Raw genomic sequence first — 13,425 nt, 5'->3', positions numbered from 1 at the left:
GAGGGTATTTCAGGTCATGTTCGTAGTAACATCACAGCTCTTTCACTAAAAATACAATTCCACAAACATTTGTCTTTTTTTTTGTGGTGGGGACAACATATATAGTTATTTTAGTATGCTTCCATGGCATAAACCAGAATAAACACACGACATAACTAAATGTTTTCTCTTTATGCATGTAATCAAAACACTGACACTCAAAACTTTCCACTACATGAAGCCATAGATGCTTTTAAGTATTTCTTAAAATAACAAACTGGGAAAAATACAACACAAAGTCAGGAAAAAAAATATACATGTTTTGGTAACAGCAATTTATTGTTGTTATTAATTATTGAAAAGATAAGTGTTGGCATGGAGTCCATATGTACTGGCGCAAATCCGAAAAGAGCCAAGGTGATGTAAAAATACACTGACTTCATCATAAGTAGGAGTGGCGGCCCTCACATTCACCCACGCGTAGACACTTCTGAAATTATAGTATAGCCATGGTTTTGAGCAAACCATCGAAACTCAAGAGACGATTCCAAAGTACAGTACATTAATCAAAGGGCATCATTATTTTACATTTTCTAAATAGATTATTTCAATCAAATTGAATGTATGACATTTGTAGACACATATAGGCAAAGACAAAACAAGTACAGCACACTGTACATACATACTGTAAGATAAAAACTAAAGTAGACAAGAGTTCTTAAAATCTATTTTCATCAAAAAATTGTTCCGTCTCAATAAAGACAGTCCATGTTCAATTAAAGATGGATGCAAGATAACGAAAAACAATTAGTGACGATTATGGTGCAAAGGTTCACATTTCCCTTTTTTTTTTTTTTTTTTTACATTCTTAAGTAAAAACAAAGTCACTTTTGTTCCTTCCTGAGAAAGTGTTTCCGTTTTTCCTCCAGTGGTCAAAACCTGAAAAAATAAAAAGTAAATAATTAAAATAATATAAATAAAATAAAGTCAGATTCAGATACTTTTGCCTAGCCTCTTTTAGTATGGATTTAAACAGCATGATTCAGTTACTGAATTCTGATGTTTTTTTTGTACTCTTAAGGTAGTAAACAAATTTTTATTGATATTTTTGGATTACATTTTGATTTATAATATACCTTCTCTATGATGCACTTGCATTTTGCTTGTACCTTGTTGGTTGTTTTTACATTATTAATAAACGTCTATGCATGAATATTGGTGCTGTGACAATGGAAATTTCCCTTATGGGATTAATAAATTAGCTATCTGTATCAATTCAGATTTTTCATGGCAACATAAACTGGAAAATCTTCAGATTAAAATAAGGCCTCTTCCGAATGTGGCTAAAAATTTAACACGTATCGGATATCTGCCATTGTGAGTGCAGCGTTAATAAAAAGATTGGCTATACCCTACTCAATACAAGCTTGACATACTCCAAATATACCGATTGGTGATGTACGGTAAATACTGTACACCTGTCCTCCCAAACAACACAAATGATCACATTGAAGAATACCCACGGTGGCATGATGTAAGACTGGTTAGCACGTCTGCCTCACAGTTCTGAGGACCCGAGTTCAAATCCGGTGTGTGGAGTTTGCATGTTCTCCCCGTGCCTGCGTGGGTTTTCTCCGGGTTTCCTCCCACTTCCCAAAAACATGCATGGTAGGATAACTGAAGACTCTAAATTGTGAGTGCGAATGGTTGTTTGTTTATATGTGCCCTGCGAGCGGCTGACGACCAGTTCAGGGTGTACTCTTTGGAGTCCTTGGAGGGGGTGCTGGAGAGTGCTCCCATTGCGGACGACCTACCCTCACCTATGGTCACGGGCTGTGGGTCGTGACCGAAAGAACAAGATCGCGAAGCGGCCGAAATGAGGCTGTCCCTTAGAGATACGGTGAGAAGCTCGATCATCTGGGAGGGGCCCTGAGTCGAGGCGCTGCTCCTCCGCGTAGATAGGAGCCAGATGAGGTGGCTCAGGCATCTAGTTAGGATGCCCCCCGGACACCTTCCTAGTGAGGTGTTTTGGGCACGTCCCACCAGTAGGAGGCCCGGGATGACCCAGGACACGTTGGAGAGACGATGTCTCCCGGCTGGCCTGAGAACGCCTCGTGATCTCCCTGGAAGAGTTGGACGAAGTGGTTGGGGAGAGGGAAGTCTGAGCTTCCCCACTTCAGCTGCTGCCTTCGCGACCCAACGTCGGATAAGCGGCGATGGATGGATGGATGGGTATAAGCATTTCCTCCCGATTTGGGTTAATGGTGAAGGTGGCCGTGACAATGTAGGGACTGTAAACGTCTGTCTTTTTTTAGTTTTTTTTCAACACAAGACGTCACCAGTGGCACGGTGGACGACTGGTTAGCACGTCTGCCTCACAGTTCTGAGGACCGGGGTTCAAATCCCAGGCCCCGGCTGTGTGGAGTTTGTGTGTTCTCCCCGTGCCTGCGCGGGTTTTCTCTGGGTACTCCGGTTTCCTCCCACTTTCCAAAAACATGCATGGTAGGTTGATTGAAGACTAAATTGCCCGTGGGTGTGAATGTGAGTGAGAATGGTTGTTTGTTTATATGTGCCCTGCGATTGACTGGCGACCAGTTCAGGGTGTACCCCGCCTCTCACCCGAAGATAGCTGGGATAGGCTCCAGCACGCCCGCGACCCTAGAGAGGATAAGCGGGGTAAAGAAAATGGATGGATGGAAGATGTCACCACAGAGCCATCAAAGATTACAATTTTCAGTGTTTTTGATATATCATATCCTATTTGTATAAATATCCTATATCCTATTTGTATAAAAAAAATATATACATCTATGCAAGTTCAGCCTCAAACAATCATATATTCAAACTGTAGTAATTGTCGTTAGTATTACACAGGAAGTCAGCTATCCCTTTTTCCGGGTATGGTCACCTGACGTTCCACACCTGCTTGTGCCACAGTGAGGTGCTAAATGATGAATACCTGTGTCTTTATGCCTTTTATGTTTGCTTCTCTCCTGTGTCAGTAGTTCTAGACTGATGTGAGCACAGCTCCTCATTAAATCTGCCATGCTTGGCTAAATATACTCTCATTCTCCATCGTCCATTGATCCGAATGCAACGTTAAGGTGCAACAACTTAAAAAAGTCATACAGTTGGAATGAAGTTGGACTATTATGAGGAAAAAAGCTGCGGTTACCAGAAAGGACTGGTAAATTGGTAAAAATGCTCATTTCTAGTGAAACATTCATAATCATATGTCAAGACAGTAAGGTAGTAATTTTAACAAGTAAAGGTGAAAATGTCAGTCTTAAAGGTAATATCATGGAATACTGTATGTCTCAAAATTATTTCTGGTTTAGAGCATTTAAAAGTTCTCTGGAGAAAACCTACTCAAAGCACCAGGAGAACATACAAACTCCACACAGTAAGGATCGTGAGAGTAAGAGTTGACCTCGGAACCTCAGAATTGTGAGGTAGACGTGCAAACCACTTCACTTTGCTACAGTCTGTGAAAGTCTAATCTCACCTCTGACTCATGTGCTTTATCGGTCTCCATACAGGTGGATCTTGGCAAACGAAATGGTCTCGTGGTAGTCTTTTTGGCCCTTCTCATAGATGACAAAGATGTGTCTCCGGTCGTCCGCAGATCCACTATCCAGTGACGTAATGCAGGAGTAACCACTTGGGCCCGGCCAAATCTGCAGAGCCTCTTTCTCCCAGGAGTTACCATTAGTCACTGACCAACGTAAGGTAAGGTTAATTCCTGCAGGGAAAAGTTCAGTTAGCCATGACCACAAATACACATGAAAATGTGTGAAGAAATGTTTTCTCTTGGAAAAATGCAATGGAAATATTGTTATAATGATCTCCATTCACACAGATGTGCAAAATTGGCTATTCAGATTCTTAGTAAACTTGAGCAAATGCATCACTTTAAACCATTCTGAAGGATTTGTAAAACTTCCACTTTGAGACCAAAATATTTTGTTTTGAATTTCATGCTCTAAAATGCACCATTGGTGTAAACAAACGGCCGAAATTATGCAATTTCTCAGGTAAAAATATATAGCGGCTTACTCTGTTGTGCGTTGGATGGGTTGGTGAAGAAGAGCACCCCCTCTTTCTGAAAGGCCCCGGCTGCTACCACGGGATCCACAAGCTCGTAGTCGAAGTACAGGTCATCTAGGGGAAGGGACATCCCCCCATCCCAGCTTCTCACCACCACGCGACACCTGCAGTGGTAGTTGTTCTGGTTTCGCACATTGATGACAATGCTGCCGTCGGTCATTTCAAATGGCTGTAGAAACGCAGATTTAAAAGCTAGTTAAGCTATTTGTTTAACAGTAGTGGATGTTATTCCACTGTAGCGATGAAGAGAAACACTTAACTCAAAATGTACTTTACACTGTTAAGAAAAGGGGTAAACCAGAAGTCATTTTCAGATTAAAAAGATGAGACATGAGACGAGAACCCTTATTTCATGTCCATCTTTTGACATAAAACCCAAATGTTCAGTCAAAAGGAAATGGCCTCACGGTTCCAGTACTTTTGTGGACTGTTCACAATTGTTCACTCATCGACAGCTCTCTCATTTTCACGTTGGATACACCTCTAACCAGCATAAATGTAGTCTTCAAAAATCTGAAACCCAAATGATATTAGTCTCCAGCAAACCTATAAATGTTCACTGTTACAATACTTTGGAGGAGAGTGTACATTAAATGGTCTTTCTTTTAAGATGCAGTGTAAACTAATGTAACATTAGTTAGTCATTAGACTTCAAGAAAAATGTATGTACCCATTCCGGGGCCAAACGGTTAATGTTTTTAAAAATGTACAAGTCAAGAAAATAGCTAAGAAGCTCTTGTACCCCTACAGGAACATGTATTGGAGTGTACAACTAAAAACACAAGGTGCTGCATTGTTCTGCTGACACAACACTCAAGATCCGAACTTTGTTCCGGGGCTTTTGTTATCCAACTACTACTAATCATGGACGAGCCACAACAAACACGATGGTGAACAATACAACAAGCGGGTCAGGAAGGTGAACTGGGGTGTGGAAGGCGACTGTCGAGCCTTTCAGCTTGGTCCTCAATTTACCAGTCAGTCGACATTCCAAGTTCTCAACCAGTTTACTGAATGCGAAAGAGCTGTTGGAAGAAGCACCCTAAAGTGATTGAAACCTCACAAATGGACTAATAGTCTTTATTGTTGTTATGTCCACAAAAATAAAAACAATTACATTATTAGAAATAGCGCCTTATACAGTAAACCCTCAGCTTATTTGCTATTCACAAATTCACCCTGACTGTTCTAAGATCTTTGTAAGTAAGGGAAGAGCTAAGTTTAGCCTGGGTTGTTAGCAGAAGAGGTTACTGAGAGTGTTTGCCGTGTGTGTATGTTCTTGCTCTGCTGAGTGGCTATTAAATAGCGTATGCTAACAAATGATGGTGGTCTCGTTATTGCTTGACAATTGGTATTTTTATAGGCAAGCGATTTATTTTCAAGGGTAATGCAAGATGAGTTTGAAAAGATATTTACCGTATTTTTCGGACTATAAGTCACAGTTTGTTTCATAGTTTGGCCAGGGGTGCGATTTATACTCCGGAGTGACTTGTGTGTGAAATTATTAACACATTATTGTATAATTTCACTTTATTTTCACACTGACAACCGCAAGAGGGCGCTCTAGGCCTGTGTATCTGTACCTGCTACTTCTGTAATAAATTTCCCCCCAAAAATGCGATTTATACTCCGGAGCGACTTATAGTCCGGAAAATACGGTAAGTGTTTTTAGCATCATAGATTGTGGAATATTTACAGTTTCAACTATTAATATAGGTAATTATAATTTTTTTTTATTTAATTTCCAAAGGGAGGTTTACTTTACAAGTTTAATTTCAAGTTTTTAACTTATATGTGCAAATCATTTTAATTTTATCATTAAGTACTAGTTTTTATCTTCCTATATTTACGTGCAGTGTTAATGTTCAAACTGTGCATAATATTACAGTGGCTTAAAATAATAAATAAAATTAAGAAATAAAACCTTGGTCACGTTTTTCGTGAATACTACCTAATACGCTACAGTATATTAATGTTGGTCATTATGGTGGTATTTCAGACTAAGTATTTCTTGAGGTGGTAATTCTTTTAGTAGTATAGAAAATGGATTATCGGGATACCTGACACTCATCAGGATTAAAGTCCAGTGGCCTCTTCTTCTGATTGTAAGGGATGCTTTTCAGCGCCGCACCATTGAACCATGTATGTCCATGGTCATCACTCAGGATGCAGAAAACACCATCCCCTTCCAACGTTCCATGACCGCACACCACCAACCTTCCCTGGTTTGGCTCATAGCGCTTCTGTTGTGGGTGATAGAAGCAGGAAAATAAGCAACAGTGAAGACATAAAAAAAAAAAAACAAGACAAAAAAAAAACCATGTTAATATATTTGGTAGTGGACCGAGTTCTCGACATTCCAGACTAGGGGATGGGCAATGGCGGCCCCCCGGATGCACGCATATTCGGAGTGTAAATTTGAACTTTGGAACGTTTCTTCTATTGCACCTGATCAGTTTTAAGTTCTAAACATTCTTCACCACTAGATGGCAGACGTAGCCTACTAGCACTTCCACCAGGTCTTCGCTATCAGAGAAGAAGAGAGGGTACGCCATGGCGAAAACAGCAAATTTGGTAAAAAAAAAAAGAAAAAAAAAGGGTAAAATAGGAAGCAGATTAAAAAACATGTGCCTAGTTTACTTAGAGATGCTATCAGCCATGAAAAATGTCAACCTAAGTTGCCACTACAATACTGATCTCAAATCATTTTTCTTTTCACAAGAACCCGAGACAGTTTGTTTAAAGTGCATGAGGAGTTACTAAAATTTGTGTCCTCCAAAAACATGGCTACAAAAGCCCTTTACACTGGAAAAAAGTTTTTCCTTCGCTTCAAATCCTTTGTTGTTGTAGAGTGGATCTTATATATGCATTTGAGCATTAAAATATATTAACATTATGTGATGTACTGTCCATTGGTTCAATAAAAAAATAGACATAGGCACATATGTTGTCCGTATATAAAATGGCATCGCTCGTTTGTCTATAAGATTGTGCCCTCCAATTGGCTGACGGCCAGTCCAGGGTGTACCCTGCCTGTTGCCCAAAGTCAGCTGGGATAGGCTCCAGCTTACCTGCAACCTTAAAGAGGACAAGCGGAATAGAAAATGGATGGATTGAGATTTCATTGTATTTTTTTTACAACCACAAAAATATACATATTTGACTAATACCTAACAAAGAATCAAAAAACGTTGTAAATACAGAATAGATTTTTCCAGAGTCCAGATTACAAGTACAGTAGACTTTAAATAAAAGTTTAAATCCATACGAAATTTAAACCCACAACCTTCCTTGTGTGAGGCAACAGCGCTGACCAATCATTGTGCAGCCTAAATTGGATACAATAAACCAATATAACAACATTATCGTAGTAAGTTATATCATGCAGGACTGTAAAAAAATCATCTGACAGTTTTGCTGATAAAACATAGTTTACAATAAAATAAGGGCGACAAATGTAAACTCAATTGGAATAGGCACAATAATTACGATGTCAACAGATGAGATTCCACTCGGTGGTGAGTGGAAGAGTTGAGCTCTCTTTACAACCTCATTCATTCATGACCTCACATCTTCGCATCCTTATGTTCTCTTACCTGGATGCCAGACCCTGGTCCAGGAGCAAAATTTTTGACCCCTATCTGGACTGAGAGGTTTCTGGGTGAACTCCAGCTCAGGCCGTCATCCTTGCTTTCTACCATCAGCGTACTAGCGGGCTTGCAGTTGTATAGGTGGAAGCAGGAAGTGTAGATCAGAATAACCGAGCCCACTTTCTGGTCTACCACCACCGAGCCCAGATTCAGGCCGTCCTGGTCAAATCCATCATCGACAATGAAGCTGGTCGGGGACCACGTGGATCCTAGTGGGATGAAGGAAGGGAGGGCGGGATTATCTCAGAGAACAATTAAAGGTATCCTCTAAAGCCCGGAAGTTCAGTTCAGCAGTCATAAAACGATTAACTCTGTGTATGTGTGTTGTTTTTTCTTTGGCTTTTTTTTTTTTTTTTTTGGCAACAGTTACTCCAATATAGAAGAAGAATGTGAGAAGAGAAGACAGAAAATATACACCGGCCAATACTGCATGTAATCCATGGGGACTCCCGATTGAATGAAACACTCACGGCCACACACAGACTAACCGACTTCATCTCCTGACCTCACTCACTAGGCCACACCCCTTGAAGGCACACGTCCAACACACAAATACGATAACATACAGTAATTACACTTAATAAATACAACCACTTCATTTGTTTAGTCTCTTGTATTGTTTATTATAGTTTTCAACAATACGGTGCCATTTTTCTTTCTTAAAATAACGAGCATAATGAAGCAATTGTGGTAGTTTTTTTTGCAGTTCCGAAATGAATTATCAATATTTGAATTCATTTTAATGGGAAATTTTATTTGAGCTTGATCACAGAACTAATTCAACTCATAAGTGAAGGTATAATTGTACATGTTTTAGGACACAGGTGTCAAACTCAAGTCCTAGGGGCCAGATCCGGCCCACCTCTTCATTTTATGGGGCCAGTGAAAGCAAATCATGTGTGTCAACTTCCACGATTCTTGCTACAATTTGTACCAAAATTTCAAATTGTCACACGTAGCAAATAATGTTGAGATATTGCAAGCATTTTTTTCGTTACCAAACCCCTTTTTACAGTAACTTGAACGATAGTTGAACTGCAAGGAATAGCAAATGTCTCTTTCATGGTCACTTTCCCAAGAGGGTGACACAATCTTGGTGGGAGAGATGGCAGGATATTGTTGTAACCGACAACAGGTGACGACGCAAACTTCCTCCTTTGTTTTCATCCTCTTTGTAGTTTGACATAGATGGCTTCCTTTACTCCGCTCTCAAACCATCAGTCCTCTCTGTACAAGATTTGGACATATTTAATGTCTCAAAGGAATATCCCTTTTCTTTCAGATGCAAATGAACTACTGACTCTGGAACTGAAGAGGCTGCCTTTGTATGCTGTGACATGCGTTTGTGTAAAAGTTGCTTGGTATCGCTAATTTAGAGGTCACTGCACTCCTCACGACACTGCATGAACTTGTTTCTAGGCATCCATCCATCCATTTTCATTAGGGTCCCACTCCCAGGTGAGCTGGAACCTATCCTAGCTGAGGATAGGTTATCCAACTCCCGTCTTAAATTTGATAAAAGTTAAGGGGGTGACGTTCTTACCTTTGTCAGTGGATCGCCGCATCGCAATGAACTTCGCTCCCACGTCGCTTGATGAGGATTTCCTGCCCTCGGCAAAAACCAGCAGACTTCCCATGGGGGTGAAGGTGGTCAGAGGGATCCTGTAGGTGTCCACCTCCCCCGCCACCCCGCTCACCCACAGTAGCTGCTCCTCAAACAACAGAGGTTTGATCTGGACCAAGATAGCACAAAATCTGAGAAATTAAGCAGGGACAGGCTAATTCGGAAAAGATTACACATAATGTACAGTATATAGTCATGTGGTAAACGTGAATTTGGTTAGCCAATAACCCCAGAATCAGAATCATCTTTATTGGCCAAGTATGTTAAAATCACACAACAAATGTGTCCCGGGACATCCACTTATTCTCTTATTTGGCATATTCTATTACTCACGAGCTAACACACTAGTTACAGGACCGCTATAATGCTGTGGACATTGGTTCTTATTCTATAGTTCTGGACTTAAAAATGATGTCTGTAGAAAAAGAATTACACCCAAAATACACTCAGTGGTAATTTTAGGCTCATTTTCTGATGACATGTTTGATTTTCAGCCAGAATTTGGCCTGCTCACATTAAGGTCGAAACCTTCATGAGCCTGCTGACTTCAGCGACAGAAGACGAGAACATTTCTTTATTCAAGTACGTGTTCTTGGTTGCTTCACAAATTGAGAGTACTGGTCTGTCCTCACTTCGTCTGTTGTTAATTTTATACAATATTACCCAATTTAAAGTGGTGCAAATAGCTTGAGAACAAATCTATAGATGCACTTGAACATGCATAAAGTGTTGTAAAACACCTAATTTCTAGTTCTGCAGAAGCCGTGCGGCGTAGATTGTTGCCTATATTAGAAGTCTGGATGTTTTTTGTGAACGCAGTGCAGTTAGATGATACAATTGAGTAGGCTTGTTTTGTTAAACGCAATTATTTTAATGCTTCGTTGCAGAAGGTAGAGGTAAGTGTGTGCAGATCAATTTATGGCTATATACATATATATATATTTATTGCATCGCTTACCTTTGAAAAAGAGTTTGGGAAGAAGATGTACCGCAGGCATTTGCTTTTGATAAGTTAAAGGCTAGTTGTATTGGTGGCGACATGTACCCGCAGCGGATTTGAATGGGCACGGCTGTCAACACGGCGAACACCAGCCAGCACGGCGCAGTGTTTGTACCATTTTAATCAATGACACCATGAGTGTGGTAGCTTGGCGTGAGCGAAGCTTCTAACGAGGGATGGCTGGCGCCTGGTATTCTACCATTTTAATCAATGACAATGTAATAAATTAGCAATCCATCATAATTTTGAGGACGCCGTCTTGTTGATGTGAGTGTGCAATGATATGTTGTAGCAACATAAGGCATAATATCAACTTGAACAAAGCGGTGTTTATAAACTCAAGCAAGATGGCTTTTTATTTTTTTCAAAAGTATTTTCCTCAAAAATTGTCATTTTGGAGGTGCGTATTTTCTGCCCAGCAGTGATAATTTATAATACATGAATAAATACTGCCACTTTTGTGTAGTAATACAATAATATAATAATAATTATTATATATATATATATATAATAATAGAATATAATAATATAGTACATTCTTTGGCCACACCGGCTATGGAGCAAATTTGGTCTCTCGTTCTGTCTCCGATGTCACCCCAAGACATAACGGAGGATCGATTATGGCGATGTGGGGCGTTCCCAGGGCAATTAGTTGTTTACCAATTGCTCCAAAACTAAATGATATTATTGGTAATGGCTGCCAATTTTGTGTTCTTGAGGAAAAAAAAAAATACATCAAGGGAACTTATTTGTTAGTGAAATATGGGCCATCTAGATGCTATATTCACATGAAAAACACTTCTAAACCATGACTATAAATCAATCAAAACAAAAAGACAGTCACTGAGCGTCCTTTCTTGTGCCCCGTTTCTTACGCCACTACGTAAACTAGTTCCTTAAATAAAATAAAATAAAAATAAAGATAAAAAAAGAAAGGTTAACATAACTAATGCGTTAATTAAATGAACCAGAATATTGCTTTCAGAATGTATTTAGGACAAGTTAAGGTTGATGTGTTTTACCGTGACAGAGCAGACGATGACAGCGGGAAGCAGCAGCGAAAGTGCAGTCGCCAGCACACTTCCTGTTTTAACGTTCGATCCCCATACAAGAGCCATAGCTTCAGATTTAGGGAGAAAAAGACATGTATCTGACGAGAATTGCTTCAAAGTGTCGATAAACAAAGGAAAAAGCAGCACTCAGCTGGTCCACATTGCGACTCTGAATCAGCAGAACCTATTGGCTCATGGCTCATGTGACCAAGATGGGTGGTCACATGAACATAGCGTGAGCCCAAAACCGGAAATAGACAGTTGTTCTTAAAAAATATATAATAATTATATAATATATATATATAAATATATATATATATAAAGATTTATCATGTAATTATCGGAATGTAATATATCTGTTTTCTTTTAAACATTACATTTAATATACATTATATATACATTTAATTTAAGTTCAGTTAAGTTTAACTTGGATGTACTATACATATATTATTTTTATACATTTTTGTTCGATGGTGTGCCCTGAGTCCCACCCAATGGAAATTTGGATAAACAAAGTTTGGAAAACCTGTGGGACTGCATCAATAGGACACCCATTGATGCTCAATATTTCTACCACACGATGGCAGTATTTGACGTAAAACAACAAAGACCCCACTTATACTCACACTACGTAGAATTATTAGGCCCGAAACATTACTCCACTACTAATCATTATACACTATGCTACAGGTATTTGTGGTTGAAATGACTCTTGAGCAAATATTGAAAAATAATAGATGGAAATGTAACCCAAAAATAAAATGATAGCAGGCGAGCAAGACATAAATAGCAAACATGATATATAACACGCATATCTGGAATAAAGTATCATAATCAGCTATTACAGGGTAAAATAAGTAATATCAATAATAACACAAAGGAGGAAAGTGCCAACAGAACTGAAATATAATTAAATGTGTTTCAAAGAAAGCAAGTGAACGTGCACATCTAAAATATAAATGCAATCATTGAATGTGCCACTGCATACACAATGTTAGCATGGAAAAAAGAAAGAGATGCCAGGTGTATTCTTAAAATAAATAAAAGAAGTATGTGCCCAATGACGCTCAGTTTTTATGGTATGCATTAAATATAGACTTTGAACTTGAACTTTATATTGTATTTTAAATATAAGCAGAAATTTGAACGCCTGGATGAAAATCCTTTGGATTCAAATAAGTGAAGTTTCATTTATCTTTAAGTAACAAGAGAATGGCCAATTTAGGGCCTATGAGTCTTGTCCAAATACTTTTGAGCCCCTGAAAATGGAGGTACTCTGCACAAAAGACTCTCAATTCTAAATAGTCCATGATTTATTTTTTGGTGAAAAAAAAAATCTTTTAGCTGAAGGTGTGTATCCATTGTGGGGGTAAAGGAAAAATCTTAAAAACTCTGTTATTGTTCAACTACTTCAAGACCTCAAAGTGCCTGGGGAAAGTTTTCACGTTACTGTACAAATAAAGGCAAAAGGGCAGATAGCTAAACAAAAGTTAAACCAAACAGAAGTGCCAACGTTTCCTCTTTGATAACAATATGCAGGACAGTACACATAAGCGAAGGAAAAAAATAATATTGTAGCCTCTGATTATGAAAGTATGTAGGAAATTTGAGTTTGAACGAAACCTTTTTTTTTTTTGCCCAAACCCAAAATATTCTTGAATAAGCACCAATAAGCATTTTCAGGGTATTGGGTGTATTTGTGTCCATACGCCTCATACACACAGTGAACAGCCAATGAGACCACAGGAGCGAGCCTGCCCTGACATACAAATTTAATTTGTTCCATGACCAAGGTCGTAACGCAATTTACTCATATGTCAAATAGATTTTCCTCTGAAATGAACTGAAATGCCATTAATCTGTTCCAGCCCCTCCAAAAACACCACTTCTTTTGTTGTGTTTGTAATAAAGACAAATATGAGGGGCTGCCAAAAAGTAATTATCTTTTTTTCCTTTTTTTTCCCTTTCAATAATGCAGTTTATAGTGAAAATACTTGTTTTAGAGTTGATTTA

General features: G+C 38.9%; 1 protein-coding gene across 1 annotated transcript; it reads right to left on the bottom strand.

Moving 5' to 3' along the window:
* Positions 1-156: 156 nt before the first annotated feature.
* neu1 (neuraminidase 1) lies at positions 157-11,631 on the bottom strand. The gene is made up of 7 exons (XM_061759186.1): positions 11,383-11,631; positions 9,280-9,469; positions 7,683-7,945; positions 6,147-6,329; positions 4,036-4,255; positions 3,485-3,721; positions 157-918 (listed from the first exon to the last, which is right to left on the bottom strand). The coding sequence occupies exons 1-6, from the start codon at positions 11,476-11,478 to the stop codon at positions 3,501-3,503; spliced, it is 1,173 nt and encodes a 390-aa protein (XP_061615170.1). The 5' UTR covers positions 11,479-11,631; the 3' UTR covers positions 157-918; positions 3,485-3,500.
* Between the last annotated feature and the right edge of the window lie 1,794 nt (positions 11,632-13,425).

The sequence above is a fragment of the Phyllopteryx taeniolatus genome, chromosome 21 (assembly GCF_024500385.1).
Source record: "Phyllopteryx taeniolatus isolate TA_2022b chromosome 21, UOR_Ptae_1.2, whole genome shotgun sequence".
NCBI lineage: Eukaryota > Metazoa > Chordata > Actinopteri > Syngnathiformes > Syngnathidae > Phyllopteryx > Phyllopteryx taeniolatus.
The sequence above is the reverse complement of the archived record's forward strand: the minus strand, read 5'-3'. Positions and strand labels throughout refer to the sequence as shown.

Coding starts and splice junctions, on each gene's coding strand:
- neu1 (XM_061759186.1), bottom strand. CDS start 11,478: ATGGCTCTTGTATGGGGATCGAACGTTAAAACAGGAAGTGTGCTGGCG. Junction 7,946..9,279: donor GCGGCGATCCACTGACAAAG/GTAAGAACGTCA, acceptor TCATCCCACTAG/GATCCACGTGGTCCCCGACC. Junction 3,722..4,035: donor CCCATCCAACGCACAACAGA/GTAAGCCGCTAT, acceptor TTTTCCCTGCAG/GAATTAACCTTACCTTACGT.